This window comes from Stegostoma tigrinum, chromosome 23 (assembly GCF_030684315.1).
Source record: "Stegostoma tigrinum isolate sSteTig4 chromosome 23, sSteTig4.hap1, whole genome shotgun sequence".
NCBI classification, from domain to species: Eukaryota; Metazoa; Chordata; class Chondrichthyes; order Orectolobiformes; family Stegostomatidae; genus Stegostoma; species Stegostoma tigrinum.
In genome coordinates, this window is record NC_081376.1 from 48,304,318 (window position 1) to 48,328,113 (window position 23,796).

The 23,796-nt window shown below is 43.2% G+C and overlaps 1 protein-coding gene across 3 annotated transcripts in view; it reads right to left on the bottom strand.

Moving 5' to 3' along the window:
* Window positions 1-2,511, bottom strand: part of rhbdl1 (rhomboid, veinlet-like 1 (Drosophila)) — a 239,275-nt gene extending 236,764 nt beyond the window's left edge. For all 3 annotated transcript variants that reach the window (XM_048551678.2, XM_048551681.2, XM_048551679.2), the window contains exon 1: window positions 1,902-2,511. In XM_048551678.2, the coding sequence (XP_048407635.1) occupies window positions 1,902-2,096 (195 nt within the window). In that variant the 5' untranslated portion in view covers window positions 2,097-2,511. The remainder of the gene's footprint in view (window positions 1-1,901) is intronic.
* Between the last annotated feature and the right edge of the window lie 21,285 nt (window positions 2,512-23,796).

Below are 23,796 nucleotides of genomic sequence, written 5' to 3' on the forward strand. Positions count from 1 at the left end.
GACTGTCTGTGTAGAGTTTGCACATTCTCCCCATGTCTGCATGGGTTTCCTCCCATAGTCCAAGGATGTGCAGGTTGGGTGGATTGGCCATGCTAAGTTGCCCGTAGTTTTCAGGGAGGTGTAGGTGAGGTGGATTATAGCAGGGCAGGTCTGGGTGGGATGCTCTGAGGTTCAGTTTGGACTTGTTGGACCAAAGGGCCTCTTTCTATGATCCCTTCCTTGACATAATCCATAATTGTCACAAGCTCAAAATCCTGAAAGTCAGTAGCTAACAACATTGACATAATACTGTCACCATGTGGACAATAGAGGTTCATGAAGGTGATTACCACCACCTTCTCAAAGGCAATTCAAAGTGCTGGCTGTACCAAGTAATGTCCATGTCCCAAAAGTAAACATACGACAGTCAAAAAAGTTTCAAGATCACTTTCTTCTGATTTCTATAATGCTGAATTACAATGAACCAAGTCACTTCCCAACATTTTCATTCTATAAGATTTCAGTAGACCAAACTGTTTCCCATACACTCACACTGCATCGAATTTCTTTGGACTAAATCAAAGCTCATTCACTCCCATTATGTAGAAATCCAATTAACCAAATCACTTTTCATTTATTCCCATTCCATAGAAAAACAATCGGCCAAATGGCTTTTCACTCATTCCTATAATACGAAATTCCTGATTGAGGCATAGCTATTAACTGCTATGTCTGATTGGAGCACAAAAACATCCCTCAATTACCTACCTATGTAACAACTTTTGAAAAATATCAGTCCAGAACATGTCAGTCATATTTCACACATTAATATCTTGTGAGAAATGTATGGTGCATAATCAAGCATTCAAAACAGATCCAGTTATAGCACAAGTGTTTAAATTAACCAGAATTCATATGTTACAAATTTCTTTGAAACAATCAATCTCAAGAAATAATTTTTGAAGCATAACATTTCCTGGAAGATTGCTCATTTTTGTCAGCAGTTACTGTATTAATGGTTCTTAATATTACCAACACTGATTCATTACGTAATTTTACTAATGGCTTTTTTAGGTTGATTTGTGCCCAGTATGTCTAATTAAATAATAATTAGCATGACCTTCTTTTCAAATGTAATATGGAACAGGAATGTATAATACTGGACAGATTGTAAGATAACATCAAGGCAAAAGCACAGGCATGTTATGGGGAATTAGAGTTAACAGAGCTGTAGTAATAGAAATGGGCACCATGGTTATACACAGAAGAGGTTTCTCTTCAATTCTCAGAAAACTGTCTCTAGTAGTTAATATAGAAGTTACTTTACAATCGCATAAGTGTAAAAAAATGGTATTAAGAGTTTGTGACTCTACATCCTAGTCTTGCTGAGTATCTGCAGTTGACTGCTCTTCTAACCTAAATTTTTTCTACGACTGTTGCTGCACTGTATTCCCTGTTTTGTTTTCTCTTTTAAATCTTTTCCATTCTATTCTGTTCTTAATTGTTATATCCCATACCCTTCATTAGTTACGTTAATTCTGTATATCTGGGGCTCTTTCTCCCTCATTTTATTTTAGTGCTCCTCCTGTTCTTATTTTCAAATTCAGGACTTCCGATCGATATTTTAAATTCTTTCCCATTCTGAGTGAAGTGCTGTTAGTCTGCTAGTTGGTTACCCTCTTACTCATCTGACTTACTGGGAAACATTTGGCTTTCCTGCATTTTATCATTCTCTCCTTCAGCTCCAGCATTTGCACAGCACTGATATTAGCTAATTATTTAACCAGACAGATAAATTGTAAAAAAAAACAGTGTGGATGTGGCTTGTGATTTACCAACATGAGATGTATTCAGGGTAATGAAAGATGAGAACTCTGGAATGAGATGATCCAAGTGTCATACGGTACTAAAGACATACTGACCTGCTCCTGTATGAGCTGAAGCAGAGAGCTCCTATCCATATACAACCTTGAGCTTGCTGCACACACACCAGCCAAGAATTGTCTGCCTCTCCCAGCACTCAGACAGAAGCACAAGCTCTCACAGGCACTGAGGATAGCTTGCAAGTCAGTACCGATCCAGGCCCTTTCTTTACAATGTCCTTCAACATCCAACATCTACACTACAGAATGCCAACAAGCTCCTAGAAGAGATGCAACCAGTCATGTCCAAACGAATTGAGAGTGAGTGACATGGCTCGAACGTTCACTGTAGGATTTTTCACACAGCTGCTGCCTCAACAGCTCCCTCTGATGAGAGATAGTGGGCCCTGCTCGAACGTAATTACACTTAACAGCACTGGTACTGAAAGCCTACAACCGAACTGCTGCTCTGCAGAGAAACGGAGAGGTATACAGCATCTTAAAGACTCCAGAATTAACCCTTTCCTGGCTTCAATATGTCGTTTGCATGTTTCCTCTGATGTTGCTGGCATTACATCATTTCAGCGCATCAGTTTTAGAGACAATTACATAAAATTCACATCCTCTGAGACGCTGTAAGCCTGTGGTTTCATTTTCTCTTTCTTTGGAGTCTCTGCATCAAAGCCTAATCAAAAAGAGAGCCAGGTGACCTATCCCCTGACTCATTGGAAGTTTCTTCATTAGAACTAATCATCAGATGTAAATGTACATTCAGCCTTCACTTGCTTCTCAACCCATTACATATACATCTTCAATAAAATCACAAGCTCCAAATGCCATTTTGCTTTTAAAATGAAATTATAAACAATTGTTTCAACATGGAATGAATTATCAGTGCTAGGTATCCTGTGGGTTCAGATAAGCTGAGATCGGCTTATATCAGCATCAGCTCTATTTCAATGTGACCTAGGGTAAGTTCTGTCCCAAGAACACCACTGCGCAGCAGGAACCTACTTCCTTCTGAAGGGTACACATCCCTCAGATTATTTGCTTATGCAGTTGCAGTAAGCTCAAAGGTAAGGACAGCGGCAATCATGCTGTCATTCTATTGTACATTAGAAGAAATAAATATATGTGGAACGAAAAAACAACTTCAATCAGGTTAAATCTGACCTCGTTACTGTTATATTTTAAACTACACCCTGTAGATAGTTATGCTGCCTAATAGATGAATAGGAAGCAAGGTAAAATGCAGCTTGTTCAATTTGTGGAAAAAATGTGTTCAACAGTTTTTTTTAAAACAGTCCTACGCTGATGTGAACTATATACTGATAGTTAACATTATGTAACACTTTAATATCTCACACATCTTGGAATAGTGTTAAGTTCTAATTTGATATACATTTATAAATGCTACTTTGACCTGGCAAATACTTGCTTTTCTCACAGAGTACTGCACATCCTGTGGATAAGCTTAAAATGCCTCAAGCCTGATAGTGTTACATTCAGTTCCAAGCATGAAGTCCACAATACCAGAATACATTGGGCTGCTACTTGCACATGACCCTTTATGGCAGAAATTAAACTTTTAGAAGAGTTTCATATCAAATATTTTATAAATATCGTTAAATGTTACAATTCTTATTTCTGGCACTTCAATTACATTTTTACATTGCAGGCAGTGCCTGGGTTGTGAACAGTTTTGTCCTGGAATTTATTCACACAACAAGTTGTACGCAACTTAGAAAACAATGCTGGACAATGTAAGATAACAAAGTACTTGTGCTCCTGAGATGCTGCTGGGCCTGCTGTGTTCACCCAGCTCCACACTTTGTTATCCCGGATTCTCCAGCGTCCGTAGTTCCCGTTATCGCAGGACAATGTAAAGTAGCTGTGAGTACAAAGTTTGTATGTCAGGTCTTTAAAAGAATACTTCTGTGTGGGATCGTGTTCACAAGCGCAAATGTTAATAAATTGGACGTTCACAAATCAGGACCCTCTGTAGTTTTTGGGAGTGCATTAAGATATATGAATGTTAGACGTGTAACATTAGACCTATTGTTCAATGACCCTTGGAGATTTCCAGCTGATCAGTGAGTTTGGTGGGAAAGAAGTAAAAACACTTGTACCTTCATGTTCCACAATCTCAACCATCCATAATCAATCACAGACAGCGAAGATTCAGGGTAGGCTTGCCATTTGGATACTAAATTGGTGTGTTTGTAGGAGATGCAGAGTGGTGATGGAGGTTGTTTTTTCGGGCTGGAGGCCTATGACCAGTGGTGTTCCACAGGGATCAGTACTGAGTCCACTTTTGTTTGTCATTTATAGAAATTTGGATAAGATTACAGGAGGCATCATTCGTAAGCTTGCAGATGACACCAAAATTTGTTGCATAGTGGACAGTGAAGAAGGTTATCTAAGATTACAAAGAGATTTTGATCAAGTGGGTCAATGAGTCGAGGAGTGTCAGGTGGTGTTTAATTTGGATAAATGTGAGATATTGCACTTTGGTAAATCAAACAAAGACAGGACCTATGCGACTAATGGTAGGGCTTTGGGTAGTGTTTTGGAACTGAGAGGCCGAACGGTTTAGGTACATAATTCTCTGAAATTTGCATCACACGTAGACAGGGTTGTTAAGAAGGTATTTAGCATACTTACCTTCATTGCTCAGCCTTTGAGGGTAGGAGTTGGGACATCACATTGAGGTTGTACAGGACGTTGGTGAGGCCTCTTCGGGAGCACTGTGAGCAGTTTTGGTTATAAAGAGAATATTACTAAGCTGGAGTGGATTCAGAAAAGATTTAACAGGATGTTAGAGAACAACGTGTAGAGCTAGATGAACACAGCAGGCCAAGCAACATTGGAGGAGCAGGATGGCTGATGTTTTGGGCCTAGACCTTTAGGTGGAAGTGTCATTAATTTAAATTGTTTGGGTTTGTTTAATTTAACAAGATGTTGTTGGGTTTTAAGGATTTCAGATATAAAATTAGACTGGAAAGATTAGGACTTTTTTCATTGGGGCATAGGAGGTTGAAGGGTAACTTGGGGAGACGATGACCTAGTGATATTATTTACGGACTGTTAATCCAGAGACTCAGAAAATGTTCTGGGGACGTGGGTTCAAATCCCGTAATGGCAGATAGTGTAATTTGAATCTAATAAATAACTGGAAATAAGAGTGTAATGATAACCATGAACCCATTGTCAATTGCTGGAAAAACCCATCTGCTTCACTCATGTCCTTTCAGAAAGGAAACTGCCTTCCTTACCTGGTCTGGCCTACATGAGATTCCAGACCCAGAGCAATGTGGTTGACTCTGTTAAGGATGGGCAATAAATGGTGCCTGGCCAGCGATGCCCTCATCCCATGAATGAACAAAGAAAAAAAAACTTTATTGAGGTTTATAAAATCACGATGGGAACAGATAAGGTAGCTGACAAGGGTCTTTTCCGTAGGATGGGTAGTTCAAAACGAGGGCCACATTTTTAAGATGAGAGGAGAAAGGTTTAAAAAGGAGGTGAGGGGGTAACAATTTTGTGCAGAAAGTGGTTTGTGTGTGGAATGAACGACCAGAGAAAGTGGTGGATTCAGCTACAGCTACAAAACTTGAAAGACATTTGGATAAATTCAAGAAAAGGAAAGATTTGGAGGGATATGGACCAAGCGCAGGCAGGTGGGGCTAGTTTAGTTTGGGAGTATGGCTGCGTGGACTGGTTGGGCTGAAGGGCCTTTTTCCATGCTATAGGACTGTTTGACTCCAAGTACTTCTGGAACAATCAGTACTCTAACTTGGGAAAATAATTTGTACACAGTGAGGCCCCATAAACAACTAAGAGATGAAAGAATAACACATAATCACCTCTTTGTGGAGGTAGTAGGAACTGCAGATGTTGGAGAATCTGTGATAACAAGGTGTAACAAAATGTGGAGCTGGATGAACACAGCAGGCCAAGCAGCATCTTAGGAGGACAAAAGTTGGCGTTTTGGGCCTAGACCCTTCATCAGAAAAGCTTTTCTGATGAAGGGTCCAGGCCTGAAACGTCAGTTTTTATCTTACTAAGATGCTGCTTGGCCTGCTGTGTTCATCCAGCTCCACACTTTGTTGTCTCGGATTGTCCAGCATCTGTAGATCCCATTATCTCTAATAACAAGAACACAGCAGTCCAAGCAGCGTCAGAGGAGCAGGAAGGCTGACGTTTCAGATCTGGACACTTTTTCTGAAGAAGGGTCCAGACCCGAGACATCAGCTTTCCTGCTCCTCTGACCCTGCTTGGCCTGCTGTGTTCATCCAGCTCTACCTTGTTATCGCTCTCCCCTTCATGGTTCTGGTTGAAGGATAAGTATAGGCCACTAGGAGAATGCTGCTGCTTTTCTTTATTTGGTAAAGCTCCAATATCACACAAGAAGCTTGATACCATCCAGAACAAAACAACATCCCCTCCACCAACCTACACATTTACTCCCTTCACCATCATTGCTCAGTAACTGAGATGCATACCATCTACAAGATACATTGCAGCAACTCATAAAGGCTACTTTGACAGCACCTTCCTAACCCACAACACTGATCATATAGAAGGAAAAAGGTAGATATTTGAAAACACCACAAATCCAAATTCCCCTCCAAGCCACAGAACCATCCTGCCTTGGAAATATATCGCTATTCCTTCTCAGTTCACAACTCTGTTCATAATTTGGGCAGGTGACAGTAGGGAAGTTGGTTGCTTCTGATCAGAAATCAATGAAGTGAAAGGTGTGAATGAGTTCTGTCTAATTCTTAATACATACTGAAATTGTGTCAATTTATCCAGACTGAGGTCACATTTTCAGCCCTGTGTAAACACAACAAGATGACTTGAAGATTAGTCAAAGGTGAAGGTAGTGGCAGGCCTCCTTCTTGAATCACTGCGGTCCATGTACTGAGGGTCGACACACAATGCCATTAGGGAGGGAAATCCAGAATTTTGACCCAGTGACAGTGAAGGAGCGGTGATGTATTTCCTGGTCAGGACAGTGAGTGCCTTGGCGGGGAACATGGAGGTGGTGGTTTTCCCATTTATATGCTGTCCTTATCCTTCTAGATGGAAATGATCATAGTTTGGAAGGTAATAAAATGTGAGGCTGGATGAACACAGCAGGCCAAGCAGCATCTCAGGAGCACAAAAGCTGATGTTTCAGGCCTAGACCCTTCATCAGAGAGGGGGATGGGGTGAGGGTTCTGGAATAAATAGGGAGAGAGGGGGAGGCGGACCGAAGATGGAGAGAAAAGAAGATAGGTGGAGAGAGTATAGGTGGGGAGGTAGGGAGGGGATAGGTCAGTCCAGGGAAGACGGACAGGTCAAGGAGTTGGGATGAGGTTAGTAGGTAGATGGGGGTGCGGCTTGGGGTGGGAGGAAGGGATGGGTGAGAGGAAGAACCGGTTAGGGAGGCAGAGACAGGTTGGACTGGTTTTGGGATGCAGTGGGTGGAGGGGAAGAGTTGGGCTGGTTGTGTGGTGCAGTGGGGGGAGGGGACGAACTGGGCTGGTTTAGGGATGCGGTGGGGGAAGTGGAGATTTTGAAACTGGTGAAGTCCACATTGATACCATTAGGCTGCAGGGTTCCCAGGTGGAATATGAGTTGCTGTTCCTGCAACCTTCGGGTGGCATCGTTGTGGCACTGCAGGAGGCCCATGATGGACATATCATCTAAAGAATGGGAGGGGGAGTGGAAATGGTTTGCGACTGGGAGGTGCAGTTGTTTGTTGCGAACTGAGCGGAGGTGTTCTGCAAAGCAGTCTCCAAGCCTCCGCTTGGTTTCCCCAATGTAGAGGAAGCCACACCGGGTACAGTGGATGCAGTATACCACATTGGCAGATGTGCAGGTGAACCTCTGCTTAATGTGGAAAGTCATCTTGGGGCCTGTGATAGGGGTGAGGGAGGAGGTGTGGGGGCAAGTGTAGCATTTCCTGCGGTTGCAGGGGAAGGTGCCGGGTGTGGTGGGGTTGGAGGGCAGTGTGGAGCGAACAAGAGAGTCACGGAGAGAGTGGTCTCTCCGGAAAGCAGACAGGGGTGGGGATGGAAAAATGTCTTGGGTGGTGGGGTCGGATTGTAGATGGCGGAAGTGTCGGAGGATGATGCGTTGTATCCGGAGGTTGGTGGGGTGGTGTGTGAGAACGAGGGGGATTCTCTTTTGGCGGTTGTGGCGGGGGCGGGGTGTGAGGGATGTGTTGCGGGAAATACGGGAGACGCGGTCAAGGGTGTTCTCGATCACTGTGGGGGGAAAGTTGCGGTCCTTGAAGAACTTGGACATCTGGGGTGTGCAGGAGTGGAATGTCTTGTGACATCTGAGGAAACCAAGCAGAGGCTTGGGGACCGCTTTGCAGAACACCTCCGCTCAGTTCGCAACAAACAACTGCACCTCCCAGTCGCAAACCATTTTCACTCCCCCTCCCATTCTTTAGATGACATGTCCATCATGGGCCTCCTGCAGTGCCACAATGAGGCCACCCGAAGGTTGCAGGAACAGCAATTCATATTCCGCCTGGGAACCCTGCAGCCTAATGGTATCAATGTGGACTTCACCAGTTTCAAAATCTCCCCTTCCCCCACCGCATCCCTAAACCAGCCCAGTTCGTCCCCTCCCCCCACTGCACCACACAACCAGCCCAGCTCTTCCCCTCCACCCACTGCATCCCAAAACCAGTCCAAACTGTCTCTGCCTCCCTAACCTGTTCTTTCTCTCACCCATCCCTTCCTCCCACCCCAAGCCGCACCCCCATCTACCTGCTAACCTCATCCCACCTCCTTGACCTGTCCATCTTCCCTGGACTGACCTATCCCCTCCCTACCTCCCCACCTATACTCTCTCCACCTATCTTCTTTTCTCTCCATCTTCGGTCCGCCTCCCCCTCTCTCCCTATTTATTCCAGAACCCTCACCCCATCCCCCTCTCTGATGAAGGGTCTAGGCCTGAAACGTCAGCTTTTGTGCTCCTGAGATGCTGCTTGGCCTGCTGTGTTCATCCAGCCTCACGTTTTATTATCTTGGATTCTCCAGCATCTGCAGTTCCCATTATCTCTGATACCATAGTTTGGAAGGTGTTGTCTAAGGATCTTTGGTGAACTTCTGCAGTGCATCTTGTAGATCGTACACATTGCGGCTACTACACATCGGGAGTGGATGGAGTGGATGCTTGTGGATGCGGTGTCAATCTATACAAAGAAAATGCTCTCTTTTCTCTGAATTCCATCATCTAAGTAAACCACACATATTTTGTAAACACAGGGTATTATTTGACTTTATAGACTTTCAATAGTTCACCAAAATTATTTGCATCTAAATAATCCTATTTTTTAAAACATCATGTTGATTCCTTAGCCTGTTATGAAATGCTTGGCGGCATTTGAGTAATTGAAAGTATCATTAACAGTGCTATCAAGCAGCACTTGCTTAGCAATAGCTCTCTGACACACAGTTCAGGTTCTGCCAGGGCCACTCAGCTCCTGACTTCATGGCAGCTTTGGCAGAAACATGGTTAAAAGAAAGGACAGAGTTACTGCCCTTAACATTAAGGCTGCATTTGACTCAGTGTGGAATAAAGGACCTCTGGAAAAACTGGATCCATTTGGAATCTGTTGTTTGAACTCACATCTAGTACAAAGGAATGTACTCATGGAGGTTGGAGGTCAGTCATCTCAGCTCCAGGACATCTCTGCATGACTTCCTCAGGGTAGCATATATATATCTTCAGCTGCTTCATCAATGACCTTCCCTCCATTGCAAGGTCAGAAGTGGGGAGATTCGTAGATGATTACTTATGTAAGTATTGAGGTTACAAGAGCAGGTCAGAGGCTGGGAATACTGTGGAGAGTAACTCAACTCCTGATTCCTCAAAGCCTTTCCACCATCTGCTAGTCAGGGGTGTGATGGAATGCTCCCACTTGCCTGGATTGATGCAGATCCAACAACACACAAAGAAGTTTGACAACATCCTGTACAAAGTAGCCCACTTGATTGGCACCATAGCCACAAACATTCACTCCCTCCAGCACCAACGCTCCACAGCAGCAAAGTGTGCCATTTACAAGAAGCATTGCAGTTATTCATCACAGTTCTTAAGGCAGCATCATCAAAAACAACTATCAACAAGAAGGACAAGGGGCACAGGTACATGGGACAATACCAGCTGCAAGTTACCCTCCAAGCCATTCACCATCTTGACTTGGAAATAAGCATCCATTCCTTTGGTAATATTCAGTCAAAGTGCTGCAGCTCCCTCCCTAACAGCAGTGAGGGCCTAACTACAGCAAATGGACTGTAGTGGCTCAAGAAGACACCTTCATAAGGGCTACTAAGGATGGGCAATAAATGCTGTCCCAGCAGTTCCCATATCCCCAGATTGAATTAAAAAATTCATATATTGAAGACACAATGGAATCACACACAATCCAGCAGTGAGTTTATAATAGAAAAGTAACATTATTTGTCGGGCAACATAGTATTTCTCATATACCAGAAAAAGAAGGTTAATGTTGAGGTCACATAGATTCACATTTGTAGTGAGAATGAACTAAACTGTAACAGGATCAGGCCTGAACAACCACAATTGGCAGCATCTAAAACAGGATTAAGGCACTCTCAAATTCAATCTTCCCAATGAGGATATCCTCTATCGTGTTTTATGGCCTGCTAAGCAGAGTAGTTTCAGAACAGAACCAGTAGCTCAAACTATGTGCCCTTTAGGCATTGCACACCATCAATAGCTGCAGAACTGTTTTCACCTTCAATCTGTAACCCTGATAGCTAACCATTACCATCATGCCAGGAAATCAGCCCTGAATCGATAAAGACAGCAGAAGAGGGCACCCAGAACAGCAGCAGGCATCACTAAACTGAGCTGCCAACTTGGTGAAACTGCAATTCCAAACAGTGGAAGCAACATACAATAGACAGAGCCAAGTGATCCCACGTACCATGGATCAAATAACAGTGCTATGGTCCTGCGACATCCCGTAGTCATTCATTCATTGACAGTCCCTTGCAGAAGACGATGACTCCATTCTACTCTCAGGGTAAGTCCATAGGTGGCTGTACAGACAGCTGCAGGCAACATGGGTCCCATTACACTTGGGGCAGGAGGTGGTCACAGGAAATGGTGAATGGGGTATCAGTGTGACAGCGCTCTCCTTTTGCTGTTTTCTCCTGGTTTCTGCTTTATCCCAACAGCAAGCCTCGGCATACTCGAGGCCTTCCCGGATGCTGCTCCTTCACTTTGGATGGTCTTTAGCCAGTGATTCCAAGGTGCCACACTTCACCAGTGAGGCCTTGGGGGTATCACTGAAGCCCATCCTCTGTCCACCTGGGGCTCACCTGCTGCTTCGAAGCTGAGAGTAGAGCCACCTGCTAGGCGAGTCTCATGTCAGCCATGCAGAAAATGGCTAAACAACTAACCAGAGACACAAGCTCCACATCCTTAATGTTGGAAGATCCAAGCACATCAGTGCGAGAGACAAGGCTGAAGTGATGATCCACTTTGGCTTCTACCTCAGGTCCCCCTATATCTTAAGTGCCAATTATCAGGCAATTCAGTTCACTCCACAGTAATAGGAAATGGCTGAAAGCCCTGGATTGAACAAAGGCTGAATGCCTGAACAACAATTTGCTGCAGTGCTGAAAACATCTGCTCCTGAACTAGCTGTGCCTCGCCAAACTGTTTCCAGCCCAATATCATAGTGCTGTGTACCTAACAATATAGAAAATTACCTTGATATGTCCTGTCCACAAAAAAACAAGACAAATCCATTCCCACCTCATCTCTGTATTCTTAATCATCAAAGTATTGGAAGATCTCATTGACAGTGCTACAATATGGCACTTATGCAGCCATAATCTGCTGAGTCCTCAATTTGGGTTCCACCAAGGGTAACTGAGTCAACTCCTCATTACAGCCTTGGTCTAAACATGGACAAAGCAGCTAAACTCCAGACGTGAGGAGTCTGAGCCCACCCTTGACACTAAAAACTTGGCATCAACGAGCCCTAGGAAAATCAAAGTCAAAGGGAATTAGGGAAAACTCTACACATGATTCAACCATACCTAACACGAGGGAGGATCCTTGGGGCTTGCTCCAAATCAATTAGCTCAGCCCCAGTGCCTGGCTACAGGGATTTCTCAGGGAAATGTCCTTCGTCAAACCATCTTCAGCTGCTTTATCAATAGTTTTCTCTCTATCTGAAAGACAGAAGTGAGAACGTTAACTGATGATTGCACATTGTTCAGTGCCAATTGTGAATCCACAGATATTGCAACAGTCCATGCCCACAAGGATTAAATTTTGGACACCAATCAGGCTTGGGTTAACAAATGACATTCACATCACAACAAGTGCCAGGCAATGAGCATCTCCAACAAGAGACAATCTGGCCATCAGACCTTGACATTCAGCAACATTACAGTGGCTGAATCTTAGATCATCGATAGCCTGGGAGCTACCTTTGACCAGCAACTTATCTGGAAAAGCTGTATAATTACAACGGCTGCAAGAGCAGGTCAGAGACTGGCAATTCTGCAGTCAGTAACTCACCTCCTGGATCCACCAACTGCAAAGAACAAGATGTGCTGTTGCCAGTGTTGAACTAGGGTTGACAAAGTCAGAAGCCACATGACACCAGGTTATTGTCCTTCATCAGGAACTATGCTCCGAAAACTTGTGATTTCAAATAAACCTTTTGTACTATAGCCTGGTGTTGTGTTACTTCTGACTTTTCAAAGAACAAGTCAGCAGAGAGATGGCATACTCTCTATTTGCCTACTGCTTATGGCAGCACTGTGTACCATCTACAAGATGCACTGCTGGTTCTCACAAAGCGTCCCTTGGCAGCATATTTCAGACTTGTGACTTTCAACAAGAAGGTCAAGGCCATCAAATGCACAAAGACATCACCCGCCAAGCCCCACCACATCCTAACCAGGAACAATATCACCATTTCTTCACTGTTGTAGGATCTAAAACTTGGACAACCTCCAACTGCTTTCTGGGTGGATGTACACCTGTGCAGCACACCACTAGCTTGCAAGGACAATTAGAGATGCAATAAAGAGTTGCTACCTATTTCCAAAGCTGAGGTAGACAGGTTTTTATTCCGTAAGGGAATCAAGGGTTATGGAGAAAAAGGCAGGAAAGTGGAGTTGAGGATTATAAGATCAGCTATGGTTTCATTGATTGGTGAGCAGATACAATGGGCTGAATGGTCTGCTTCTGTTCTTATGGCCCCACGGTAAATGCTGGCCTTACCAGAAATGTTCACATCTCATGAAAGAATGAGTAAAATAAGCAGAAAAAACAAACAGACTTAAATATATGTTCAGCAGCAAAAAGGAGTTACAGAATAGGACTCAGGTTTAAAACCTTGTGGATTGGGAGCTAAAGTCCCTCTGTCATGAAAACGTAAAACAATAAGGATGATGTCATTATACTGTGGCTGCAAAGAAGCAGCACAAGTTCCAGGAAGAAAGAGGATCTACCCCAAACAGAAAGGAGATAAAACCAAGTGCTGTTGGCACCAATCTGATTCATACCAGCCATCAGACAAATGAGTGACAGACTTGTGCCTCATAGAGTCCAAGTTGCTACACTTTTACATACATGTTGTGGCCTGACGCTATGGATAGCAGAAGCGTAGAAACATAGATAAACATGCAGGAGTACACTATTTAGACCTTTCACCCATTCAATATGATCTCAGCTGAGCATCCAATTCAGGGCCCTTCTCCCCATACCCTTCGACACCTTTAGCCCCAAGACAATGACCCCTAGTTCTGAATTCTCTGGTTATCAGGAACATCCTTCCTGCATCCACCCTGTCTAGTCCTGTTAGAATTTTAGAGGTTTCTATAAGGTCACCCCTCATTTTTCTAAACTCTAATGAATGTAGTCCTAATCAATCACCTAGGAATCAGTCTGGTAAACTTCTGTCGCACTCCACAGCTCAAACATGCCTTCTCCGTTAAGGAGACCAAAACTGCACACAATACTCCAGGTGTGGTCCCACCAAGGCCCTGTACAATTGTAGTTCTTGCTCCTGTGCTCGAATCATCTCATTATGAAGGCCAACATACCATTTGTCTTAGTGATAACGGGAACTGCAGATGCTGGAGAATCCGAGATAACAAAGTGTAGAGCTGGATGAACACAGCAGGCCAAGCAGCATCTCAAGAGCACAAAAGCTGATGTTTGGGGGTCTAGGACAGAAACGTCAGCTTTTGTGCTCCTGAGATGCTGCTTGGCCTGCTGTGTTCATCCAGCTCCACACTTTGTTACCATTTGTCTTCATCGCCATCAGCTAAATCTTCATGCTTAGTTTCAGCATTACATGAGGTTCCAATCTCATTTCATTTCTTGGCTGACCAGGAATCTCTCCCATCCTTACCACCAGCCATTGATGTGGTCAGATTTGATCCCTCAACTCCTGTGGTCACATCATGAAAGCCTCTTCCTTGGCCATCAAGTCCTGGAATGGGACTTGAAACCAGAGTTTCTGAGATGGAGGCAGGAACTCTACCTACCAAGCTTCCCAATTTTGTACAATTACAGAATACAAATATAGAAAGGGATCATTTTCAGATTTATCCTGTCAGCATGCGCTGTCACCTGCGGAAGGTATAAACTGAGAATTTAGGTATGTGAATCTCTACCCCAAGCTTTTTTTTCCACCCATTATAATTGAAAACATGTTACGTGCAAGTCAGAACTGTCAAAGCTCTAAGTTGTGAATAGGCAAATGGGATGTTGGTCTTTATTTCAAAGAGAATAGTCTACCAAGTCTGGAAGGTTTTGCTAAAACTGTACAAGGTATCAGTTGGACTGCAGCTGGAACACTGTGAACAGATTTGGGCGCCATAGCTAAGGAAAGATATACTGCCATTGGAGAATGTCCAGAGAAGATTCTCGAGGATGGTACCAGATATGGAGAGTGAATTAGGCCTGCTCTCATTGAAATTCAGAAGAATGAGGGGAAACCTTATTAAACATACAAGATTCTTAGACGACTTGACGGTATATCATCATAGAATCCCCACAGTATGGAAGCAGGCCATTTGGCCTATCAAGCCCAAGATGACTGTCAAAAAGCATCCCACCCAGACCCACCCGCTATCCTACCTCTCCGTTTCCCACCCTAGACACTTGGGCAATTTAGCACAGCCAATCCACCTCGCCTGCACACCTTTGGCTTGTGGGAGGAAACCCACGCTGACATGGGCAGAATGTGCAAACTCCACACAGATTGTGACTCAAGGCTGGAATCAAACCCAGGTGCCTAGCACTGTGAGGTGGCAGGACCAACCACTGTGCCACCCCATGGAGAGATGTGGGGAGCTTTTCTCCCTTATGAGAGATCTATGGGCATAGTCCCAAAATAGGGTGTTACACAGTGAACACAGAGATGAGGAGGAATTTCTTCTCTCAGAAATCAACTCTTTATTGCAGAGATTGGGTTGCTAAGTGTATTCAATGCTGAGATAGAAAAATTTTTAATCAGTAAGTGATTCCAGGCTTATGGAGAAAAGGAAGGCAAGTGGAGTTGAGGATTATCAGCTCAGACATGATCTCATTGAATGTGTACAGATTCAATGGGCTAAGCGGCCTACTTCTGATCCTACAGAAGTTATAGTCTACATGATGTTATAGTCTACATGTTCATAATATTATCTGATAAAGGAACAACTATAAATGGCAACTATTATACATCCTTGATAAACCAGCAAGTACACTAAATGGGGAAGTAACCTCACATCAGTCACAATGGAATGATTCACTTGACTAAGGAATCTGCCATCGCAATGTAAACTGGGGGCTGTCTCCAAGAATGCATCTCAAAAGGGTGACAACAGGGACCTATAGGCCCTACAGAACTGAGGGAAGGGACGTTGACAAATGTGGTACATTGGTATGCACCCCTCACATATGGTCTTGTAACATTTGGTGATGATGCTCCAATCATAACAAAGGTGCAAAGATCGATTACTGGTCCAAATCAGGCTCTACAGCACTGTATATCATGACAGAACCCTCATACTATGCATCAACTTCACCTTAGCAAAGCCTTTCTAGTACTCATGAATCAATAGACTACTTCTATGTCACTCTATTCAAAATGTACTCTCTTGGTAATGGAATGATCCTGAGTGATTAGGCTTTGGGCATGTGAAACTCAGCAAACTCTGGGTTGAGAAAAAGAGAGGCAGATTAATAGAAAGAGTTGGGCATCAGTAGAGTGTTTCAGTGACTGACTTGCATCCTTATTACTAGTTAGGATTCAATGCACTTGGTTTTATATCCACGACCCGGTTTGGAGCTTTGTCTGGAAAACTGAAGGTCACATTACCCAGTAGTTATGTGGGCATTCATTACAAGCTTGCAGCTATCAGCGGCAGATCAATACTTGAAAGGGAGAAAGATTCTTGCTCATGCTTTGGTCGAGACAACATGTGTCTTTTTTGTGGCTAAGGTGTTGCTGGACTTTCCAATCTGAATGGGTGAATGTGCAGTTCAAGCTGCAAACAGATTTTGCAGCACTACTCATAATGTTGGGGAATAAAATTAGCCATGAGCTAGAGACCCAGAATCAGAACTGAAAGACAAAGACAGATCTAAGTTGGCATAGCAGTAACAAAAGCAGAAGAAATGTCTGTAGCATATATATGTATATAAAAATGACCATTTGAGGGGTTGCTTTATTAGTTATTCAACCTCTTGCCACAGTTACAGTGAGAATCTGGGCTGAATTCTAAGTATGAAATGTCAAGGCAGCATCTCTAAAGAAACAGATAATTGTTAAACTTTATGTAGCCAATGTCAACATATAAGTAAAACATCAGAGGAATCCTTACCCAGTAAAAAAATACATTTAGGTACTGTTGTTACATTATTCAGAAAGTGCTGGGAGCTGACTGTAAAGTGAATTCATATTCCTGGGTGCCACATTCACTGCTATAATGCAGTCATGTACTGAGTAACAATGTATCAGTCTATTAGCCACATGGAAAGCAGTGAGAAATATTTTCAACAATGCTCCAGCATTTTGAATCTAAATTACAAATTTCTAACTTTTCAGAAGCAGAATACACGATGTGGCGGCAACATGAGTAAAAACCCCAACACTTTAAACAAACCTAATGCCTAATTAACTTGAAAGGTTAACTCAAACTATTATCAGAGAGAGAAAGTGAGTGAATTGTGCAAGAATGAAAAGGCTACCATCACATTAAGCACAGTTCCAGCTCTTGATGAATTGGGAAACTGAAGATATTATGGAGATTTGTGAGAAGTGACTGCAGTTTAACGAACAACAGTTTTCTAAGAAGTACTAGTGAAAAGAGCCAGTTATACCAGGAAAAGATTAAACATGTTTAATAGCTGAGTGATAAGTGAAGGTGACAGCAGAAACCCATGATAATATTTTTACAAAAATTAGCCACATCTCCTGCCAGAAGCAAATCATCGGACCTGCCAATATAAATTCATGGTCTGAAACATCATCCTCCGACACTTCCGCCATCTACAATCCGACCCCACCACCCAAGACATTTTTCCATTCCCACCCTTGTCTGCTTTCCGGAGAGACCACTCTCTCCGTGACTCCCTTGTCCGCTCCACACTCCCCTCCAACTTCACCACAGCCGGCACCTTCCCCTGCAACCGCAGGAAATGCTACACCTGTCCCCACACCTCCTCCCTCACCCCCATCCCAGACCCCAAGATGACCTTCCATATTAAGCAGAGGTTCACCTGCACATCTGCCAATGTGGTATACTGCATCCATTGTACCCGGTGTGGTTTCCTCTACATCAGGGAAACCAAGCGGAGGCTTGGGGACTGCTTTGCAGAGCACCTCCGCTCGGTTCGCAATAAACAACTGCACCTCCCAGTCGCAAACCATTTTAACTCCCCCTCCCATTCCTCAGATGACATGTCCATCATGGGCCTCCTGCAGTGCCACAATGATGCCACCCGAAGGTCGCAAAAACAGCAACTCATATTCCACTTGGGAACCCTGCAGCCCAATGGTATCAATGTGGACTTCACAAGCTTCAAAATCTCCCCTTCCCCCACTGCATCCCAAAACCAGCCCAGTACTTCCCCTCCCCCCACTGCATCACAAAACCAGCCCAGCTCGTCCCCTCCCCCCCCGACTGCCTCCCAAAATCAGCCCAGCCTGTCTCCCCTTCCCTAACCTGTTCTTCCTCTCACCCATCCCTTCCTCTCACCTCAAGCCGCACCTCCATCTCCTACCTACTAACCTCATCCCACCTCCTTGACCTGTCTGTCTTTCCCGGCCTGACCTATCCCCTCCCTACCTCCCCACCTATACTCTCCTTTCCACTTATCTTCTTTTCTCTCCACCTTCGGTCCGCCTCCCCCTCTCTCCCTATTTATTCCAGAACCCTCTCCCCATCCCCCTGGGGATGAAGGGTCTAGGCCCGAAACGTCAGCTTTTGTGCTCCTGAGATGCTGCTTGGCCTGCTGTGTTCATCCAGCTTCATACTTTGTTATCTAGGAATCAGGTGAGTCTGTTGACAATTTTGAAACTTGTTTGAATACTGCAGTCAGAAAATATAAAGTCAAGCACACAGGTGAAAGATTACTGGATTAACTCAACTGGAGTCCTGCACATCCTGATGTGCAAAACAGAATTAAATGAAAACGACAAACTCCCAATATTGTTTGCTAGAGATACTTCCAGAGCACACAAATTCACAAGTAGACAGATAAAGATGCTGACTACCCAAATAGCGAGCTTGTAAGAGAAAGGCAATGCAGTTGATACAGTTAAAAAGCAACAAAATAATAGGCACCCATTAGAGAGGAAGATGTGCAGAAGATGTGGACAATTATAACATTCCCTACCCTCAAAGTGCCAGGGAACCAGGTTCAGTTCCAGCTTTGGGCAACTGTCCGTGTGGAGTTTGCACTTTTTCACTGTGTCTGCATTGGGTTTCCATCTGGTCCTCCAGTGTCCTCCCACAGTCCAAAAATGTGCAGATTAGGTAGATTGGCCATGTTAAATTGTCTGTAGTGTCCAGGTATGTGTAGGTTAGGTGGATTAGCCATAGGAAATGTAAGAGTTATAAGGTAGGATCCAGTGAAGTGCAGACTAAGTGGGTGAGCCATGATTAATGCAGGTCTACAGGGGGATAGAATGGGGAGTCGGTCTGGGTGGTATGGTCTTTGGATGGTCAATGCAAGCTCAATGGGCTGAATGGCCTCTATCTGAAGCGTAGAGATTCAAGGCTTCTAGGTCTGATAAGAGTTCACAAACAGAAGGGAATATGGATCATGGTGCAGAGTTATGGAGGGCTAAGTCACTTGGAAAAACTGCTGTCAGAACAAAGAAAGTAGAAAAATCCAAGTCAGAGCAACAATAAATGCATAAGAAAATAAACCGAAAATCAAGTGACAATGAGTTTTATTTGAGCTGTCACTCTTTCTCTGTAATCCCTCTTTCCTTCTCATATTTGCTTTACCACTTCCCTTTGGGTCTATTCTGTAGTCATCTTGGTTCTCAATTATTTTTATGACGTGGCACCTACCATGAGCACTCGTTTTCTTCTTTGACTTAATTTCTATCTCCTTCGTCATCCAGGGGTCTCTGGGTTTGTTCGTTCTAGCTTTCGCTTTTGGGGAATATACATTGACTGTGCCTGAACAAATTCCTCTTTGAAGGTAGCCCTTGTTCAGTGACTATTTTGTCCCACCAACCTTTATTTATCCTGCCCAATTCTGTTATTTCACCATTGAAATCCATCCTCCAGCAGTTCATTATTCTTACTCTGGAGTGACCAATATAATTTTCTCCCATCATCCTAAACCTTATCATATAATGATTATGTCTCCTATGTCCCCCCATTGCCACCTGATCTACTTGGGAAATCACATTCCCAAGAACTGGATCCAGCAGTGCCCCCTTTCTTGTCGAAGCATTCACATATACTACTGTAGGAAACTCTCTTGAAAACTGTCACAATTCACTGTAGGGAATCAAGCTCCTCAGTTCCCAGAGTTATTGCAAATGTGAAAATGTGATTAAAACACCAAATTTCCCAATTGTAACCAATTCAAATTAAATGAATGTGTGTGCCAGGCTTGTTCCATAGTCAAGGAAATAACTAGTAATGCAATCAAGCTGTTGTTAACCAATAGACAAGTGAAAATTCAAATTATAATGCTGTGTCTTAAACTGTACCCCTCTCTTACAATTCCCATTCACACATAAAACAAACACACATAGAGACAAACAGAAAATACTGGACAAACTTAGGTCTGGCGGCATCTGTAGAGAGAGAAACTGAATTAACATTTTGAGTCTAGCATGATTCTTCAGAAGAAGTAAGGGGTGGTCATCTATAGCACTGGCTATCAAGGTGACAGCTGTGCTTAATTTTTATGTGACTGTCTACTTCCGAGAATCTAGTGGGGACCTGCCTGGGATCGCTCAATCCTCAACTCACAAATGTATCAAGATGGTTACAGATACAATTTGTGAACGATTAAACAATTCAGCTCGTTTCTGAACTATAGGTTGTGCTAAAGTAGCTGGCTTCACCTGTATACAGGGTGGTCAATCTTGTCCATGTGCTATGTTGACAGCATCATATCATAACGTCAGACATTATCAAAAAAAAGGATTCCATTTGCTCAATCTCCAAGCCTTCTACGATCATCATTCTCACATCTCAGAAGCCTGTGCCAGGTACCCTGCTGTGATACCTAATCCTTGAGAAATATCATGTTCCTGCTTCATTCCAAGAGCTGGATTCCTCACAAGGATGGCTGCTGGGAGATGAGGGTAATCCTTGTTGACCTTGGTTAATGACTCCATTACATAAGCTTTTGACTGAGTATGTGCAAAAAGGCAGTGCAACACATTCTTTGACCAGGATCATTGCAGATGCCTCCTGGAGATGGGATTCAAATGCTTTGAAGAGGGGTGGGATCCTTGCAGTACCCATATCAAGGGGCATGTCTCGATATCTCGCTAGGAATTCTGCCTTTTATTTGGGGGATCGAGTGTAAGAGCCGCAAGGTTATGCTACAAAACCCTGGTGAAACCACACTTGGAATATTGTGTCCAGTTCTGGTCGCCCTATTATAGGAAAGATGTGGAGGCTTTGGAGAGGGTGCAAAGGAGGTTTACCAGGATGCCACCTGGACTGGAGGACTTATCTTACGAGGAGAGGTTGACTGAGCTCGGACTTCTCTCTGGAGCGAAGGAGGAAGAGAGGTGACCTGATCGAGGTGTTCATGGTAATGAGAGGCATGGATAGAGTCGATAGCCAGAGACTTTTCCCCAGGGCAGGATTGACTGCCACGAGGGGTCATAGTTTTGAGGTGTTCAGAGGAAGGTATAGAGGAGACATCAGAGGGAGGTTCTTCACCCAGAGAGTTGTGAGCGCACGGAATAGTTTACCAGTGGTAGTCATAGAAACAGAGTCATTAGTGACATTGAAGCGACTGCTGGACATGCACATGGACAGCAGTGAATTGAGGGGATGTAGGTTAGGTTATTTTATTTTTGGATTAGGATTATTCCACGGCACAACATCGTGGGCCTAAGCGCCTGTACTGTGCTGTACTTTTCTATGTTCTATGTTCTATGTTTTATGTTTCCTACAACCTTGAATAGCAAATTTCCTGTACCTCAGTAAGAGCAATAGTGGAACTTGGCCTGGCAGCATTGCTTGGGGTTAACCATGCTGTGTCTCTGATCTAACAGACTGATTCTAAGTTTGTAAGAGATCTCTGCAAGCATTCAATTTGATATTTTGTGATTGGTTCCTGAGTGTCTTTCACTGTGTCAATCTCTTCTTCTTTCATTTGCTTTTTCCTCTGGCTTTGTCCTGCTAAATCTGATGTTTGTATGTGCCTCTCTCTTTGTCTCTCTCACTTGACAGGAACTCAAATTAGGATGAGGCAAAGCTTTAACGTTACTATCTTATAGATTAATATGCTTTTTGATATTTATAGAGTGGAATTTGAACAGCAACAATAGGTACACATTCCATATATTTAGTCAAGTTTCACTTTCTTTCTTGTTCTCTCTTCAAAAATAGGCTTTAAAAGAAAATAGCCTATTGTATCTGACTGAAGCTCTGGAAATTTGTCTTTAAATAGTTTTCAAAATCTGGCAATTAAATGTTCATGAACACAAAAGCAGATGCACTGTATCCGATGTCCAGCTTAAATGCCATTGGTCTGCAGCACAAGACTGAACCATGGAAAAGCGTAGAGAAATTAGGACACTGTGCTAGCTTTAGCTAATATTTTGATTTTGATCTGTTCCAGTCTTACTCAGCAATTTTTACTTACCCTGCAACTCACGTGCTAAGATGCAGAAGAAACACCTCACAAGCGTTCCTATTTAAAGGGTTCATGCAGGACTTAGAGCATAATGCTTGGCTTGTCATTTTGTGCTGCTTGCTCTGTTTCTTGGTATGTTTTCGTGTGCTTTCTAACCCAGCGAAATTAAGATTTTGCTGCTATTGGATTGTTAGATATTTTCAGAACAAGTTGATGGCAATAACCAATGGCTTGATGGGACCACTTTTGGAGCTGAAGGATCCAGAATGAGAGGAGTACATGATCACCTTGGACAACTGTGAACCAAAACAATAAAATTTATCAAACAGCCCCTGAATGAAGACATTACCAAGTTTCACTTCTTGCAACTTCTATTTTTACACAATTTAGACTCAATGCAAATTAAACATGAATTAATAGACAAATTATGCTTTGAACAATAAGATAAATTTCATTTTAAACAGCAGATACAACAGAGGCACATTTTACATAACCACAAGCTTCACTCCTGACAGATATGTCGCACCATGTGCAATTCTAAGTTCTTCAGGTCTTAAGTCTCTTGCATGTCCAGTCCTTCATTTTACCTCTTAATCAAGTTGCCCGTTGATGTGTATTCTCTTGCAGCCATATTCCACCGGAGGTTCCCAGAGAAAGTCGCAACAGCGTAAAAGGGCTTGCTCAATCTGGTGTTCAAAGTTTTGAGATGCTTTGCCTTTCCAGGGTAATTTGAGGTAGATTGGATACTTTTCATATCAGAAAGTGACGGCCTGCTGTGTCTTACTTGCAAGATTAGTTATTCTGATCAGATCATTGCACATTGCCTTGCCAAATAGTCTTGACAAGCTCCAGTTCAATGTTGAACCTGCAAGGTGAGCAAACAGTTAATGTGATTTTTGCAAGATTGCTGATAAAGTCAATCTTATACTATGTAGGGGTGTAGGAAAACAAATGCATACATAGATTGACTGGTGAATGGATGCTGTGGCAGCTACTATTCAGTTGCTACAAGCATTATTTTCCACTAACAGGATGCTGCTATCGGTCCAAAATGACATTCTGCCTGCTGCACAATTGAAATCATACTGGTACATGCTTGGTATGTCCCAGTAGTTGTTTGATGAAGACAAACACATGTTCCTCTGGTTGTATATTACAGACTGAGTACAAACCATACAAAGCTAGGATGGTCTTGCAACACTCAAAGCAAATATCTACCATTAAGTGCAATTCCATGGTTCAGTCGCACTTACTCAATATTCCTGACTGTGCTAACAGCTATACTAAAGCCAGGTTACATTGAACAATCAAACTCATAATGTGGTTCATTAATGCTTTCTAGAAGCAACATGTTTTAATACTCAGGAACACATTCACAGCAAACAACAGGAGTATTTTCAGCCTTGAACCATTTTTGTTTTATCCAGAAGCATGCAAACTTTATAATTTGCCATTGTATTCTTCATGGCAACGTCTTGGCTAGAGACAACTTGTCTACCCATCACTGTCTCTTTTCATGCCAAATTGTTGTGTTGGCTTGACATTTGGCACTCCTGCAGCTGTCCTGATGGGTGCAACATGAAAAGGCTTTGGCACGATGTCTCTGTTTGGA